General features: G+C 49.3%; 1 protein-coding gene across 1 annotated transcript; it reads right to left on the reverse strand.

Moving 5' to 3' along the window:
• Window positions 1–131: 131 nt before the first annotated feature.
• Window positions 132–9,046, reverse strand: RELA (RELA proto-oncogene, NF-kB subunit). Its single transcript, XM_065937748.1, has 11 exons — window positions 8,714–9,046; window positions 8,085–8,111; window positions 7,831–7,982; window positions 7,536–7,684; window positions 6,574–6,665; window positions 6,056–6,187; window positions 5,077–5,181; window positions 4,653–4,865; window positions 2,453–2,533; window positions 2,292–2,366; window positions 132–1,578 (listed from the first exon to the last, which is right to left on the reverse strand). Exons 1-11 carry the CDS (start codon window positions 8,718–8,720, stop codon window positions 932–934), a joined length of 1,680 nt encoding a protein of 559 aa, XP_065793820.1. The 5' UTR covers window positions 8,721–9,046; the 3' UTR covers window positions 132–931.
• Window positions 9,047–18,164: the final 9,118 nt, after the last annotated feature.

The following is an 18,164-nucleotide window of genomic DNA, read 5'->3' on the forward strand; positions in this document are numbered from 1 at the left end:
ACGGACGTCCGTGGGCTCCAAGCTCCCCAGTGACAATGTATTCCTCCAGCAAATACGTGCCTCCAACTCTGTATCACCAACATCCAGCCTGAAATGACCAGCAAGGAGTGTGCTCAAAGAAGACAAATCTCTAGCCAGCATGGCAACAAATTTATTAGTTCAGAGTAGAAAAAGCAATAGTCTATAAATGCTTTGATTCTTCAGTAAAAACTGAGCCTCCCGACTGGAGAGCAGCCAGCCTGCTCTCCCCCTGACTCTGAACAGCTTGCCCTACTATTAAGGCACTTGAGAAAAGGAGGAACAGAGCAGTCTCAAAGAGAACCTCCCTGGATCTTGGAGAGGGCCAATACTGCCCCACCAGTCCCCTTCAACCACAGCCCAGCAAGGGAAGAGCTGGCAGAGACCTCTGCAGGCTGAGAAGGCCAGGCCCTCAAAGGCTGGTAGTTAGGCACAAAGAATGCCAGCACCAGAAAGGGGCGAGTAACAGGGGCATTATTTTCCCTCAAGGTATAAATGAATCTACAATTTGAGGAAGACACTTGTAATAAGGCTTTGTGGCCTCCAAAGCCATAGCTCCAGCCTACCCATCTCTCTAGGAGAGTACTAGAAGCTGGAGGGTGGCATTGGGGGGGCCCCAGAATTTTCTGTAGAGCCTGGAGCCAAACATCAGGAGAAGGGATGGAAGAGTCTGAGTCTTCCCAGCTCTCCCCTTTCCAGAGAAGTTAATGCTTCTGCTTAAGCACCTCCAAAAAGAGAGAGAGAGAGATACTGCCAATAAAAGAATAAAATGCACCCCCCCTCCCCAGGAAGACATCACCCAAAGAAGCTGAGGGCAACTGGAGCACACCCTCCCAGAATCCGTAAGTGCGTGCTTTGGGAGGGCTTCAATCCCTTGCTAACCCACTGCTCTGGGCAGGGCAGTGTCACCCCTCTAGGAGCTGATCTGACTCAGGAGGGCTGAGAAGTCCACGTCCGCGATTGAGGAGAAGTCTTCATCCCCTGAGAGGAGACCATTGGTGAGCCCAGGGGGCCCCAGGGGAGTGGGAGCTGGGTCAGGGGGCCTCTGGGACCCTGTCACCAGGCGAGTTATGGCCTCAGGGTACTCCATCAACATGGGCTCAGCTGCGTGGGGGCCCGCGGGCACAGCCTGGTTCAGCAGCTGCTGAAACTCAGAGTTGTCGACAGACGCCAGGTCTGTGAACACGGCAGGGTCAGTGTTGTTGCCAAGCAGAGCCCCCAGGTCTTCATCGGTATCGAACTGCAGCTGCAGCAGGGCCTCTGTCAGTGTCCCTTCCCCAGTCTGGTTGGCCTTGGGGGCAGGCGGGGTCACAGCCTGAGCCAGGCCTGGGGCTAGGGCCTGGGCCAGGGTTGATGCCATGCCTGGGGCCGGGGCCGGGGCTGGGGTTGATGCCATGCCTGGGGCTGGGGCCAGGACTGGGGTCTGGGTCAGGACCGGGTTGGGGGCTGGTGCCAAGGCCGAGGTCTGGCTTGGGATCTGCCCAGAAGGAAAGACCATGGGGGAAAACTCCTCAAAGTTGATGGTGCTGAGAGATGGCGTAAAGGAATAGGGCTGGGGAGCTGGAGAAGAGAAAGAGAGGTAGGGGTCAGAGAAAGCCTCGGAGCCGGCCCCCATCCTCTGCCCCAGCTGCTGCCTCGGGTGCTGAGGCTCAGCCCTTCCCTGTGGTGCACCCCCTCTTACCCAGTCGGCCTCCCCTGTAGGGCCCAGTTCCAGGCTCGCCTCCGTGGAGCCCTGCCTGTCTACCCCAGCCCACAGAGCTCTCACAGCCTTTAGAGGACGGGATGCTTTCCGAGTGGGCACAGCCTTGTACCCGAGCAGCCGGCAGCGAGCAGTGCCTCTTCCTTCTTCTCTGAGACACATGCTGTTTTGCTACTTCAGAGGTGACTTTTTGGTTGCCCCACTTCAATGGAAAGCTGAGAGCAGAGACTGCGTTTTTGAAACTTCTGCATCTCAAGGCATCCAGTGTGGGTTTAACCAACACCACAGGGGTTCTCATCCCCAGGAGGGTGCTGGTTCCTGGGACACACCTCCCAAGCCTGATTCCCCAGGTCTGTAAGGGGCCCAGGAGTCGGCATCTTCACCGCTTCCCAGCTGGTTCTGATTTTAGGCCACCAAAGCTCAGACCCTGAGAAACAGGAGCCCAACAGAGAGCAGGCTTCAGACACCTGCTGGTGAGACTGACTGCTCGACTCCCTCCAAGAGGTGTCAAAACCACGGGCAGAACAGATTTGAGCCTACAGTTCCGGTGTAATGACCTTAAGGAAATCCTCACCTGGCTTGGGGATGGAGGCTGAGCCGCGGTTAGGCACAGCGATGCGCCGGGTCGGAGGCCGGGGGTCGGTGGGTCCTGTGGGGTGAAAGCTGGGTCAGTTCTTGGTGTCCAGGGTCCCCTCTCTGCCCACTGCTCTCGATTCTCCTGCAGCCCCCTCTTACCATTGAAAGGGCTCTTTTTCATGATGCTCTTGAAGGTCTCATATGTCCTTTTGCGTTTCTCCTCAATCCGGTGACGATCGTCTGGGAAAGCAAGGGAGGGAAGTGGGTCCTTGTACCAGTAGACCCCCAAAGCTCCCAAAGGACCCTCGGGAGGTAGGCGAGAGGACAAACTTTTCTAAGACCGTTTCTCCAAACCTCAGCCAATGAGTAGAGCTGCACAACTCTTGAACACTCTGCAATTATAAGAATGGCATGACTTTTTTGAGAAGAACTCCGTTAGCTGAATCTGCCCTCCAAAGGCCACATGGGTGCCCCCAAATCAGGGGCCAGCAGCCGTCACAGGGTCCCACCTCAGGCTTCTGTCACCTGCACGGCTGATGTCCCTGCTCCCATCCAGCCCTCACCAGGCCTGGTGCTGCGCTCTCTGCTCTCTGGGGCAGCCTAGGTATGACAGGCTGGCTTAAGACTTCAACAGACTCTTAATCTTCTATCTGATGGTTTCCAAGTTCAGTCTAGAGCTTTCTGAACTCTCTAACTACTGCAGCACTTGGATAAGCCCAAAGCATTCGATGTCAAGAGCCCAAAGCCAACGTCACCGTCTCACCTCATACACCTGATCCTGGCTCTTTCGCCCTTGGTGTTCCCGCCCTACCTCTGTGCCCTGTTGCCAAACCTTGGACACATCCTCAGCAGCTTCCTCTTTCTCACTCCCCACCATTCACCCTCTAGACACACATTCACCACGCACTTGCGTGCCAGGCTCTATTTGAGCCACTGGAAGTATGGCCCTGCGTAAGCAGACAAGGTTCCTGTTCCCCAAAGCTGTAACATCCAAGTGACAGAGGGGCATTGACACAAGTGATAGGAGCTCTGAGGAGGAGACCCAGGGTGATGTAATAGCACCAGAAGTAAGGTCAAGGAATCTAGTTTAGGGGTCCAGGGAAGCACTGGTGTGAGCCCACCATGTGAAGATCTGGGGGCCAAGCATTCCGAGCAGAGGCAACAGCTAGAGCACAGGTTCCCAGGAGGACACAAAGGGCCCGTGGGGCTCAGGGTCCCAGAGGAGGCCGGTGGTGGGGGAGACTGTCTCATGCCTTCCGTCTGTGAGCTTCACACAGCACCTTCTCTCCCGGAACGACTGGAACATCTTCCAAAACCTCCCCACCTCGTGTCCCCCCCTCTCAGATCCTCTGCACACTGCTTCCAGACCTGCTCACATCACTTCTCTGTTCAGAAACCTTTGGTGGCTCCCGAGGCCTTAGGATGTGACCCTGGATGAATGCAAGTTCAACCTTCAAGGCCCTTCTGCCGGGGCCTGCTCACCGCCCGATGGGAACTCCTGCCACAAAGCTGTCCCCAAACGTGCTATGCCCTCTCCCGGCCCTTCCGCTCCACCCGCCTGGAGAATGCGCTTCTGGGTCTTTCTCCAACCTAAACGCTACCTCCTACCTCCTCCACGCAGCCGGTTCCAGTTCCCACAGTATTCTGCACACACCTCGCTGTTTTGCGCGTCATTCTGTGACGTAAGGCTCTGTTTTGCATGTGTGTCTTCCTCATGTAACCAAGCTCCCAAAGGGCAGGGAACATGTCTTATTCATCTTTATATTGAGAATACCTGGTGCAGAGCCTGGTGCCGAGTGGACACTCAGTCCTCATCTGGTGGAATGACCTGATGGCCATTTCAGGCCTTGTTTTCCAGACTCTGTTAGACAGTTCCCAGGGCAGGACACACTTTCAGGCTGGATGACAGGCTTCAGATAAAGAATCACTTTGGCTGTTCCTATTTGAGCAGATGCCCGAAAGCCCTGACCACACCATGGCTGTGTGGTGGTGATAAGTACAGATACAGTGAGGCAACAGGTCCCTGGAGCCAGACGGCCTGGGTTCAAATGAGGTCTGGGTCTACAACTCACTATGTGACCTCAAGCAAGTTAGATGCTATCTCCCACCTCAAGAGGTTCATGAGAGAATAAAATCAGGTAATTCACTGATGTGCCTGGAATAGGGTCACACATGTCACAAGAGCTCAGTAAGTCTTGGGTTTCATTATTAAATGAGGTGAGAAGAAGAGTCTGATTACTATGGAAATCTCTGCCCAACCCCAGCTTCTGACCTTCACCCACAGCTGTGGCATCCAGCCCGGCCTCACTCCCACTGGCTGGAGCCCAGAGCCCTGCTGCTCCCCTGCCCAGCTGGGTACCTGTGTCTGGCAAGTACTGGAATTCCATGGGCTCGCTGAGCTCCCGATCGGAGGGCCGCCGCAGCTGCATGGACACGCGCACCGGGGCCTGCAGGCTGGGGTCCGCGTAGGGCGGCGTCCGGAACACAATGGCCACTTGCCGGTGCACGTCAGCTTGTGAAAAGGAGCCTCGGGCCTCCCAGCCTGGTCCCGTGAAATACACCTCGATGTCCTCTGCAGGAGACACGGTGGCCACGTGGGTGCTCAGCTCCCCCAGCCCGCCGCCCCCTACAATTGCCGATACTAGCCTCTAGAGATGCATGGCCCTGCTGTCCCCAAGGAGTTGGGGACAGTGCTTAAACCAGCTCCCTAACACTTAGTGCATCTGCTCAGCCTTGCCCCTCGCCTCCTGCTCCCGGGTCCAGCCCTCCTTCCGGCTGTGTACCTTTCTGCACCTTGTCACATAGGAGGAAGATCTCGTCCCCGCCAAGGCAGCTCCCAGAGTTCCGATTCACCCGGCAGATCTTGAGCTCGGCGGTGTTGGGGGCGCCTGAGGGTGTGGGAATAAGGAAGGAAGCCCTGAACCACCGGCGGTCTCCCGGGCTGACCTGCAGGAAAAGAAGGCTCCTGCCCAGCCCAGGGTCAAGGTTGTCCGGGGTGTGCTGGCTACACCTCTGGCAGCCAAGGTTCAACCATTTCGTTGGCTCCTCACACCAACCAATTCAGCAACTCTTTATCTACTGGCACCTACTCTGTGCCCAGTTCTGCTCTAGGCCTGAAGAATATAACCACACACAAAAGGTAAACATCTCTGCATACAGTCCTGCGAGAACCAAAGTGATCACAACTGCTGTTTCTCCACCTGACCCAGGCAGTATTCAAGACCCATTCATACCCGCTTTGGCAATGAATCCTTCCCTCCTGAGTCCCCCCACCCCCACCCCCACACACACACACTGGTTCATCCTGGTTTTCCGGCCTTGGGGCTCCAAAGCCTTTTTATTTTCACGTATCCTACTGGCTACTTTAAAACTGCAGTTGACCAATGTCAGCCCAATCCATCTGTAAACTTCCTGTGAGCTTTCCTCATTGAATTCTTAGTTTCCAACATTATCTCGTTCCTGGAAGTTCATTTCCTGGAGTCATCAGTACAGTTCTGGGCACACCACCCTCTCGTCATGGGCTGGATATGCCTATCTCCCATCTGACTCCCTGCCAGCTTGGACGCTGCACCTTGAGGGCAGATCTGGGTCTCCTCTGACTTGTCTTTTTGATCAGCACAGCGCTGGGCACAGAGCGGATGATGGATATGCTGGGTGACTGGACAAAGTCAGAGCAACTCTTGCAGGTCACCCCTCCCCACCTCTCCCTTCCTCCTCACAGGCCCACCCCTCTCCCCTTCCTGCGGCTCCCTGACCACTCACGGTTGTCAAAGATGGGATGAGAGAGGACAGGCACCAGGCGGAGGGGCCTGCCTGCTGGGTCCCGCACTGTCACCTGGAAGCAGAGCCGGACAGCATTCAGGTCATAGTCCCCGCGCTGCTCTTCTATGGGAACTGTCAGAAAAACCGATGGTCAGGAGAGCCTGGGCCGGGCATGGGGCCAGGGCAGGGGATGGAGCTGGGGGGGAGTAGGGTGTGCAGGTACCTCTGGGCTGGGAGGGCTGTTGGAAGGTGTGTGAAATAGCAGGAGTCCTAGAGGAGGGCAGTGGGAAGGTTCTAGACCCATCACTGACTCCACCTGTGACGCTGGGTGTCATGTCCCCTATGTCCCCGCTCTCGATCTGTTTCTCCAATGGTAAAATGTACTGAACGGGAGTATGTACTGAACGGGCACTGCATCTTGGCCGGTGAGGGACACGTGAGGGGAGGATGGCCTCAGAAGGGTACAGCAGCTGGAGGTGCTCCAGGCAGGCCCAGGCCTCCACTGTCGCCGCCCTCACCTTGGAAGGGGTTGTTGTTGGTCTGGATGCGCTGGCTGATGGCCTGCTCCAGGTCCCGCTTCTTTACACACTGGATCCCCAGGTTCTGAAAGCTGAGGCCCCCCCAGGCATAAGCTCCACTGTCTCCAGCAGAGCGTGGGCCCTCCTGCCTTGCCCACTCTGCCCCTTATCCCCACCCACTCACCAGGTGATCACTCCGTTCTTAACCCCCTGAATGCTGCCCCCCCCCAACTGTGCCACTATGAAACCCACTCCTTACTTACTTTGGCTGACAAGGCCCTATGCCCTGCCGCCTGGCCCCAGCCACAGTCCCTGCCAGCTCCCGACCCTCTGCCCTAGGGCCTTCTTTTCCCCTCTCCAAAGGCATGACACTCATTCGCACTTCAAAGCTTTTGGCACCTGTTCATTCTGCTGGGCATGTTCCTTCGGTGCTTCTCTGCTTTCTCACATTTAGGCCTTTCTGACCTCCCAGTCCAAAGGAATGGGACCAGCTCCTTGGCCTCCCCCACCTCAGGCTATTCTTCCAACCTATTACTGCTTCATTTTCATCACTGAAATGATGACTTTCTAACAGTATCTTGTTCAGTTATTTGTACATTTATTTATGGTCTGCCTCTGTCAACCAGTACATAAGCTTCAGGGGAGACCGTTGGTTCAATGGCTTTCATTCTGACTACAAGAGATGTGACACTCCAGCCACAGGGGTTAGGGGTTCAGAGGTGATTAAGGACCCACACCTTTGCCATAGAGCTTAGGTGGAGCTCCTCCTATCCAGTGGAGAGAGGAGATACACAATTTCAAAATAAAAGAATCAGCTTGCAAAGCTGGGGAGGGAGCAAGCAGTGAGGAATTCTGCCCTCTGTCCAGAAACGATTAACATTGTAACAGCAATATAACTGCCTGCTTCTCCTATTCCCATGTCATCATCACCTTCTACCACCCCCTCCCACCCCTGAGCTCACCTGTGGATGCAGCGGTCGGGGCAGAGCTCAGCCTCATAGAAGCCATCCCGGCAGTCTTTCCCCACAAGCTCGTGGGGGTGAGGCCGGTGAGGGGGGTCCTTGGTGACCAGGGAGATGCGGACTGTCCCTGGCCCCGTGTAGCCATTGATCTGTCCAAAGAACAGAGAGCACCCTAGAGGGCGGGAATTCCAGACCGAACTCGCAGACACAGATTTCGGGATGGGGTGGGGGGAAGGGGCTGGAAGCAAGTCCCAGCCCTCTGACTGTGGGTCCCCCGCTCTGGGGCTCTGCTGACCTTGATGGTGGGGTGGGTCTTGGTGGTGTCCGTGCTCCTCTCGCCAGGGATGCTGCCGGCTGAGCGGCCCTCGCACTTGTAGCGGAAGCGCATGCCCCGCTGCTTGGGCTGCTCGATGATCTCCACATAGGGGCCGGAGGCCTGCGCCGGCTCTGCAGGGGACAGGCGGGCCAGCCCCCATCAGCCGGCTGACCCCATCGCCCCTGACCCTGGGGAGCTCCTCCCGACCCACTGAGAAAGGATGGTCCACTTACCTGCGGGGAAGATGAGGGGGAAGAGGTCTGAAAGGAGAGGGAGACAAGGGTCAGCAGAAGCCCACATCCTGTCCTCACCAGGCAAGGCCTGCTTCCCCGCGGTGAGGAGAGGGAGCCAGGCTCCTTCTCTCGGACACTCAGTCAGGGCCTGCTACCTGGAAACTTCAGGGAAACTAGGGGCGTGGGTAAGGGAGCCAGAAGCACCCTTTTCCTGAGGGAAACCAGGGATGGCGGCCTCCCTCCACCAGGAGAAACTGAGTCACGGCCTTTTCTATTGTTACACTAAGGGAGGGCACCCCCCCCAACCCTCCGCCCCGCGATCCCGAGAGGAAACTGAGTCAGATACATTCTCCCCTAACAAGGAAACTAAGTTTGAACTCCCCACGCCCCCCCTCCCGGGTCCCGGGGGGAAACTGAGTCAACGCTCCCCCCAACACCCCACACCCCACACCGAGGGGGAAACTGAGTCAGACCCCCGATGTCCGCCCCACCCCGCGCCACCATCCGGCCGGCCGCTCCCTGCGCAGCGCCCATCGGCCTACGAAGGGTCGGAAGGCGGCGAGGGGCCTCCTGCCGCGGTCCCCGCGGCCCCAGCGCCGCCACCCCGCGGGGTCAGGGGGCGCCCTCACCGTCCATGGCCGGGGTCCCGGGGGCGGGGCCGGGGTCGCAGCTGGGCCCGCGGCGCGCGCTACTGTCGAGCCATTCGCCAGAGGCGGAAATGCGCCGCGCGCGCCCGCCGCCGCGTCACTGCCGGGAATCCGACCGCGCCTGCGCGCTACGTCTTCGTCTCCCTCGTCGCCGCCGCGGGCGCCGCCGCCACCGGGAGAGGTTCAGGGGCGAACGCGCGCTGCGCGGAGGATGGGCAGGCCGCGTGCAGGGTGGATAGGCTGCTTGCGCCGCCGCTGCCGGCGACCCGGAGCTAGCGCGCGTCGCGCGGGTAACCGAGAGGCAACTCCCCTGGAGGCCGCTCCCGGGGCTGGCGGGGCAGCTCGGCTCGCTCCCGAGTCTGGGCCCCGCCTGGAGGGCGGGGCCTGCGATTACTCACTATGTTTTTAGGGGATTTCGGGGGCCACCTCCCGCCGATCGCAGGAGTCTGGTGATGTCACCCCGAGCCGGTCTGGAGCCAAGCTAGGGCTGCCAGGCTTCGACCGCCCGCCCCGCGCAAGGAAAGGCTCCGGCCTGCTTCGCCCGCAAAGGCCAGGTGGCTCAACTCTTCACGGTTTCCTAGTCAATAAAAGTGCTTCTTGATGGTTGTTGCCGCATAAAGCACTTTTTAATTTCCCGTCCACCCCAGTCTGGATGCAACGAGGAAAAAGAGAAGTGGCCTGAACCTCTCCACCTGGCAGTACTCGGATCGTGGTCTTCGCGGAGCCTGCTGCACATTAGCGTGATCAGAGGCTCCGCGCCGCGTCCGCTCGCGCAGTACCCGCAGGCTCGTCGGTTTAAGATCATCCACACTGCCAGACCTCGGGGGCAGTGGGTGGACAGGGGTCGTCACCCAGGGGTAAATCTCTGCAGCCTGACACCTCTGTTCCGTTTGAACTCCCTTACCCGCCCCTCCTCCCCCCTCCCGCCTCCCAGGGCTTCCTGCTGGGGTCCAAGAGTTTCTCGAAGCATTTCCCCTGATTAACTGTCCTGTGACTCCTCGCCGAGGGTATCGTCCCCCAAGGCTGAGCCTCGTACAAGCAAGTACGAGCGGGTTGGGGGTGGGGCTGGAGCACACACCACCCCCGGGAGGATTCTTCATCCCACAGTGAGGATGCTCCACGGCTGGCGGCAGTCTTCCCCAGATGCAGGAAGGCTTTTTATTTTCTCTAAGTTCGTTCTAAATTAGGGAATCGTGTGGGAATTGGAAAAGATTGGAAATTCTGACTTACTTTCCCAGGCTCAAAAAAAAACAGGAAGAGAAAAGTGAAAACAGTTACCACCCCTCCCACTCATTTCGGTTTCTCATGTGGCTGCCCCGGATTAGAAAAGGCACCTTACTTTTTCTGAGGAGGCAGTCGTCAGGAAGACAGAGTGGATTAATTGTAATCTTTGATTAATGACACACAATCATCATTGATGCTAGCATGGTCCTCCTTTTAGGTATGTGTAACTTTCCGATTAATACGAGTTCCAGTGTACCCACTGCAAAACTCAACAGGCTGGATGGAAAAGCAACAGGACTTAACATCTACCGACCCGATCCTCACCTGTTCATCCCCTCCTTATCCCAGTGTCTAGGGTGCCATCATTCACAATTCTGTGTTTGTTATTCCTTTGATTTTTCTAAATAGAAAAAATTTTAAGAAAAAAGTACTCATATTTACATGCCTACATAATGATGTTTGTTTTTGCTTAGTTTTGAACTGTAAGAAAGTATGGTATTATTTGTTGTCCTTTGGTACTTGCATTTTTCACTTAACACATTACTAATATTCATCTGTTTCATAGTTCATTCAATTTTTTACTACTGTGTACTATTCTGCAAACATATCACAGTTTTTCATTTATTCCTCCTGAGGGTGGCCATTTGGGTTTCCAGTTTATTACTATTATAAACAATGTTGTTCAGAACATTCCTGTAAATGTCTCATGTTACATATATTCAGAATTTTTCTTGGGTATATATCTAAATGTGATTATTAGGGTATAGAATTTCTGTTTATCAGTTTTCAAAATAATGCCTTGGTTCTTTAACATCCTCCAAAGTTAATTAATAAGCATTTTAAAAATATCTTAATGAATGCATGAATTTAAACGTTTTTCATGTGTTTTAGGGATTCCCACATGTTGCAGTGGTAAAGAATTTGCCTGCCAATGCAGGAAATGCGAGTTTGATCCCTGCGTCGGGAAGATCTCCTGGAGGAGAAAATGGCAACCCCCTCCGGTATTCTTGCCTGGAAAATTTCACGGACAGAGAAACCTGGCAGGTTATGGTCCGTGGGACAGGCAAAGAGTCAGATACAACTGAGCACGCATGAGGTGCTTTATTCCATTACAATTATTACTGAAGTTCAGATTGTTCCATCATTGGCCACAATATATAAATAACTCTTAAAACTCAATAAGCAGTTGCGCGGAGGAAATCATCAAGTTCCCCATCCTGAAGCTAAATGGCCAGACCATGGAGATTGAATCTACCTTTCACATGTGTGTCCAGCCCATAGTCCATCCACAGCTTACTCTGTTCTGTACAGAGACCATGGGAAGTCTGTAGGCAGCAGCTGTCACCCAATTAAAAAACAGATTAATATAAAAACAGTTTCTGGAATATAAAATAGAGTGGCTGTGTCCTTACACTTCCTTAAAATACCACCTAATAATGACTTGATGAACTACAGAAACCCACCTAGAGGAACTCAGCGTTCTTAAAATGAAAATTTCTTCCCTAAAAGCTCACCAGGATTATTCAAGCCATGGTGGATGGTCAGCCAAGCCTGCAGCAAGTGCTGGAGAGGGTCAATGAGTGGATGGCAAAGGAAGGCCTCTTAGATCCAAACATCAAGTCAATTTTTGTCACTTGTGGAGACTGGGACTTAAAAGTCATGCTCCCAGGACAGTGCCAGTACTTGGGCTTGCCAGTAGCAGGTTACTTCAAGCAATGGAATAACCTGAAAAAGGCTTACAGCTTCGCCATGGTCTGCTGGCCCAAGAATGGACTTCTAGACATGAACAAGGGCCTCGGCTTGCAACACATAGGTGGGCCCCACAGCGGCACTGGTCAGTCCCTCCGCATATCCCCCTGGCAGCTTGGTCAGTCCTCTGCCCACACACCCCAGTCCCCTGGCACACAGAGGGGTTCTGGGGCTCATTCAGTGCTCCAGCAGGGTGCTCTCTGTAGCTGGGGGGAGCGGGGAAGGAGGGGTGGAGTGAGGGAAGGGGAGAGTGGAACCTGACCACTGGAAAGGATCTCTCAAAACAAATTTCAGGAGGAGGCTGGGGTCTGGGCTTTAGGTGGATCACAGGTGGCCTTGGATTCAGACCAAGGGATCCCCACCCTTGGTTGCATCTCTGGTGGGTGATGTCCTCAGGGTGGTGGGCAAGTCAGCTTACCCACCCCCCGTGGAGCTGGAGAAGGCTGTTTAGTATTGTTTCTAGTCCGTGGCCACTAAACTGGGCAATCAATGGGGGGAAAAAAAAAAAAACTCAATAACCAAAAAACTCAATTTATTATTATTTTTTAATAATTTTATTTATTTTTGGCTGTGCTGGGTCTTCGTTTCTACAATGGCTTTTCTCCAGTTTCAGAGAGTGGGGGCTACTCTCTGGTTGTGGTGCACAGGATTCACGTTGCAGTGGCTTCTCTTGTTGTAGAGGACAGGCTCAGTAATTGTGGCACATGGGCCTAGTTGCTCCAAGGCATGTGGGATCCTCCCGGATCAGAAATTGAACCAGTGTTTCCTGCAGTAGCAGGCAGATTCCTTTACCACTGAGACACCAGGGAAGCCCCAAACAACCCAATTTAAAAAATGGGCAATGAACTTGAATAGACATTTCTTCAAAGAAGATAAAAAATGACTAATGAGCACATGAAAAGATGCTCAACCTAATAGCTATCAGGAAAATGCAACTGAAAGTTACAATGAAATACCACTTCATACTGATTAGGATGGCTATTAGCAGAAAAACAGAACTACAAGTGTGGCTGAGAATGTAGAGAAATTGGATTCTTTGTACATCATTGATAGGAGTGTAAAATGGTACAGGTGCTGTGGAAAATAGAAAACAGTATTTATCAAAATTAAACAGAATTACTATATGATCCAGCAATTCCACCTCTGAGTATAACACAGAACAACTAAAAGGAGGAACTCAATCAGATATTTGTAAAGCAGTGTTCATAGCAGCATTATTTACAATAGCCAAAAGGTAGAAGCAATCCAATTGTGAACGGACAGATGCCCCGATAAACAAAACGTGGTATGTGTGTTTGTGTGTGTGTGTGTGTATCTCATTCAGCCTTAAAAGGGAGAGAAATTCTGACATATGCTGCAACATGGATGAATCTTGAAGACATTAGGCTAAGTGACATGGTGTGTATGTTAATCACTTAATCATGTCTGACCCATAGACTGTAGCCCACCAGGCTCCTCTGTCCATGGGATTCTACAGCAAGAATACTGGAATGGATTGCTATTTCCTTCTCCAGGGGATCTTCTCCAGATTCCATTCCTGGGTCTCCTGCATCACAGGCAGATTCTTTACCTTCTGAGCTATAGGGAAGTCCCTAATGCAGACACCAAAGGACAAATGTTGCACAATCCCACATATATGAGGTACCTGGAATAGTCACATTCATAGGGGCAGGAAGTAGAATAATGGTTCTCAGTGGCTGGTCAGTGGGTCGGGGGGCGATGTGGTGTTTGTATTTAATTGATGCAGAGTTTATGTTAGTGATGAAGAACATTCTGGAGATGGATGGTGGTCACAGGGGTACAATAATGTGAATATACTTAGTGTCACTGAATGGTACACTTAAAAGTAGCTAAAATGGTAAATTTTACATTATGTATATTTTACTACAATAAAAAAATCTCAGTTCTCCATCAGTTATTCGTTCAGTCTGTCTCATCCTGTAGACAAAATGCTCAAGGTAATGATACTAACTCTACCACCAATAATGGGATTAAATATAGAGTATATTTTTATAGTTTTTGTTCTTGGGTCATATTCAGTTTTAGGGTCTTCTGTTGTTGTTGTTGTTGTACATATCCATTATCAAGTTAAGAAAGCTCCTTTCTAGTTTTAATTTACAGTGTTTGTGATAAATGGGTATTGATTTTTTTTTTTTCTTTTTTTGGCCACACTGTGGGGCTCGTGACTCTTAGTTCCCCAACTAGGGATTCAACCCAGTCCCAGCAGTGAAAGCACCGAGTCCATAACCACTGGGCTCCAGGGAATTCCCTGGGTATTGATTTTTATTAAATGTTTTTCTTGTATCTATGGAGATCATATGATTTTTCTCCTTTATCTGTAAATGCAGAGTATGACATAGATTTCCTAATAGTAAACTATGCTGCATTCTTGGGATCCACCTAGCTTGATCACAGTGTGTTACATTGTTGAATTTGATTTATTGTTATTTTAGGAGAAAGTTTTGCAACTACGTTTGTAAATTAAGTGGCTGTAGTTTTCCTTTTGGGGGGGCCTTGTCTAATTTTGGTAACAAAATTGTATTGGTATTTATAGGACTATTTTGACTTTTCCTGAGTTAATTTTGAAAAGTTGTGGTTTTTCTAGGAATTTATTCTACCTAAGTTTTCAGATCTATTGGCATTAAGTTGATGATAACTTTCTTATCTTTTTAGTATCTGCTGTAACTATAGTTATGTGTCCCTTTTCATTCATTACATTATTTATTTGTACTTTCTATTTCTCTGTAGATGTCTTGCCAGAGGTTTTCTGAGAATCTTCTCATGTGCTTATTTGCTGTCTGTGTATCTTATTTAGTGAAGTATCTATTCAAATGTTTGCTTTTTAAAAAAATTTGGTGGGTCTTTTTGAAATATACATGGCTTTCTATATTCTAAATACAAGTCCTTTGTTGAGTGTATGGTTTTGCAGAATAGTGAAAGTGAAAGTCGCTCAGTCGTGTCCAAATCTGTGACCCCATGGACTATACAGCCCATAGAATTCTCCAGGCCAGAACACTGGAGTAGGTAGGCATTCCCTTCTCCAGGGGATTTTCCCAACCCAGGGATCGAACCCAAGTCTCCTACATTGCAGGTTGAGTCTTTACCAGTTGAGCAGAATAAAATATTTTAATTTTGCTTAAGCCCAATTTTTTCCTTTGTACTACATGCCTTTTGTATCATGTTTAAAAAAATCGTAGCCCATCTACAGATGAATGGATAAAAATGTGATATACAATGGAATATTACTCAGCCATCAAAAGGAATGAAATCTTACTATTTGCAACAACATGGATGGACATAGAGGGCATTATGCATAGTGAAATAGGTCAGACAAAGACAAATACTGTATTTTCTCACTCACATGTAGAATCTAAGAAATAGAACAAATGAACGAATATGACAAAACAGAAATAGATTCAGTTACAGAGAACAAACTAGTGGTTACTAGAGGGAGGGGGTGGGAGGAGGGGCAAAATAGGTGAAGGGGATTAAGAAATACAAACTACTACTTATAAATAAGGCACAAGGATGTAATACATAGCACAGACTATAGTTAATATTTTATAATGACTCTGTATAGTGTATCATCTCTAAAAATATAAATATGTTGTACACCTGAAACTAATGTTATGTTGTAACACTTCAATAATTTTAAAGAGCTTTACATTTTTTATTTATTTATTTTTGACTGTGCTGGGTCTTCACTGCTCCACAGGCTTTTCTCTAGTTGCGGCAAGCAGGGGCTTCTCTCTAGTTGTGGTGCACCAGCTTCTCATCGTGGTGGTTTTTCTTGTTGTGGAGCATGGGCTCTGGGACTCAAGGGCTTCAGTAGTTGTGGCACGTGGGCGCAGCAGTTGCAGCTCCCAGACTCTAGAGTACAGGCTCAATAGTTGTGGCCAAGGTGCTTAGTTGCTTCACAGCTCATGGAATCTTCCCCTATCAGGGATCAAACCTATGTCTCCTTCATTGGCAGGTGATTCTTTACCACTGAGCTACCAGGGAAGCCCTTCGATCATTTTATTTTTTTTTTCTATTTTGATAATTTTTTTAAAAAAGAAATCTTTCCCAAACTCAAGGCCACTGTGATTTTCTTCAATTTTTTTTTCTAGAAGCCTTATAGTTTGAGCTCTTACATTTGGGTCTGTAATCCATTTCGAGTTAACTTTTGCACATGGTATTGAGTAAGAACTTGCTTCTTTCTTTTCCTTTCCTGTTTTTCACACAATTATTGAATTGTTTCAATACCACTTCTTGAAAAAAATTATTCTTTCTCCATTGAATTACTTTGGCACCAACTGACCATATATATATACACGGCTGTACTTTTGGACTCTCTGTTCCGTTGCTTGTATCTATATATGTTTGTTTTTTGCTAATACCACAAAGTCTCAATTACTGTGGCATTATAATACATCTTTTTTGTTTCCTTTTGCCTGGGAGACTCCTCAGCCTGTGGAATGTTAGTTCCCTGACCAGGGATTGAACCTGTGCCACCTGCAGTGAAAGCAGGGAGTCTTAACCACTGGACTGTGAAGGAAGTTCCTTGATTTTATTTTTGTTCTTTTTTTTTTTTTCTTTTGCATTATATCTGGAAATTAGATACTATAATCCTTCAACTTTCCTCTTCTTTTCTTTAAAATCCCTTGCATTTTCTTATAAGTGTTAGGATACAGCTTCTTAATTTCTACAAATTGGAGAGCATTGATATCTTAATATCAAGTTTCTCAGCCATGATCTCAGGTATATATCTAGCCTTACTTAGGTTTTCTTCAATTTCTTCACACATTGTTTTGTATTTTTCAGTGTATAGGTCTTACACATATTTTGTCAAATTTATTCCTAAGTTTTCAATATTTTATGATATTTTAATTGTTTTTAAATTTTAAATTTATGATTGCTTATTGCTAGTATATAGAAATTTATTATTGGAGTTGCATCCTGCAACTCTTGCTGAACAAGAATTTTAGTTCTTGTAACTTTTTTTTGTGTGCGTAGAGGGTAAATTTCTTAGGATTTTCTACATAGATGATCATATTGTTCATAATAAAAGCATCTTTGCTTCTTCCTTTCCAATTCATATAGCAGGATGCCTTTTAATCTCTTTTCTTTTTTTCTTTTTTACTTTATTGTACTGGGTGGAACCTCCAGTACACGTCTGAATAAAAGTGGTAGAAATAAACATCCCGGTCTTTTTCCAGATCTTAGGAAGAAAGCATTCTCTTTCACCATTAAGCAACATGTTTGCTGCAGGGTTTTCTCTAGAGGCTTTTAATTAGGTCGAGGAAGTTCCTTTCTATTACTACTTTTCTGAGAGTTTTTATCATGCTAATGACATTTTGCCAAATGCTTTTTCTGCATTCATTGAGATGATCATAGTTAACTTAATAAAGCCTTTTTAAAAACATGTATTTATTTGGCTGTGCCAGGTCTTAGTTAGAACACACAGGATCTTTGCTGTCTCTTGTGACATGTGGAATCTAGGTTCCCTGACCAGGGATCAAACCCAGGCCCCCTACACTGGGAGCTCGGAGTCAGCCACTGGACCACCACAGAAGTGCCCACTACGTCTCTCTCTTTCAGTCTTTTTAAAAAAAGATTTATTTATTTATTTTTGCTGCGCTGGGTCTTCATTGCTGTGTGGGCTCTCTCTTGTAGCAACTCTTCTCGTTGCAGAGCAGAGGCCCAGGGCATGCAGACTTTAGGAGTTATGGCACATGGGCTCAGTCGTGGAGCACAAGCTTAATTGACCAGCAGCACGTGGGATCTTCCTGGACCAGGGATTGAACCTGTCCCCTGCATTGGCTGGTGGACTCTTAACCACTGGACTGCCAGGGAAGGACCACTGTCTTTTGATATATTACCTCTCCTCCACACTTTCCATGTGTTCTTTCTGTGACTTATTCATAAAATGACTAGAAAATATTTGCAACACAAATACCTGAAAAAGTACTTGTATCCAGAATATATAAAGAATCCCTACATATCAATGATAAAAAAAAAAGCAAAAGATTTGAAAAGAAACTTACACAAAAGAGAGATACATGCAGGATAGATTGGGAGTTTGGGATTGACATGTACACACTGCTGTATTTAAAATAGATAACCAACAAGTACATAAACTGTACAGCACAGGGAACTCTGCTCAATACTTTGTAATAACCTAAGTGGGAAAAGAATTTGAAAAAGAATCAGTTCAGTTCAGTTCAGTTCAGTCACTCAGTCGCTCAGTCGTGTCCGACTCTTTGCAACCCCATGAATCGCAGCATGCCAGGCCTCCATGCATATGTATAAGGGAGTCACTTTGTTATACACCTGAAACTAACACAACATTGTTAATCAACTATACTCCAATATAAAATAAAACAATTTTAAAGATGCACAAATAATCAGTAAACACATAAAAAGATATTTATCAGTAGTTATCAAAGAGAATTTCCTGGCAATCCAGTGGTTAGGACTC

Source organism: Muntiacus reevesi, chromosome 5 (genome assembly GCF_963930625.1).
Source record: "Muntiacus reevesi chromosome 5, mMunRee1.1, whole genome shotgun sequence".
In the NCBI taxonomy this organism is placed as follows: domain Eukaryota; kingdom Metazoa; phylum Chordata; class Mammalia; order Artiodactyla; family Cervidae; genus Muntiacus; species Muntiacus reevesi.

Excerpts from the sequence above, each read along its gene's own strand:
- RELA (XM_065937748.1), bottom strand. Across the intron at positions 7,685-7,830 it reads AGACCCACCCCACCATCAAG|ATCAATGGCTACACGGGGCC; the intron begins GTCAGCAGAGCC and ends TTCTTTGGACAG. Across the intron at positions 6,188-6,573 it reads CAACAACAACCCCTTCCAAG|TTCCCATAGAAGAGCAGCGC; the intron begins GTGAGGGCGGCG and ends TTTTTCTGACAG.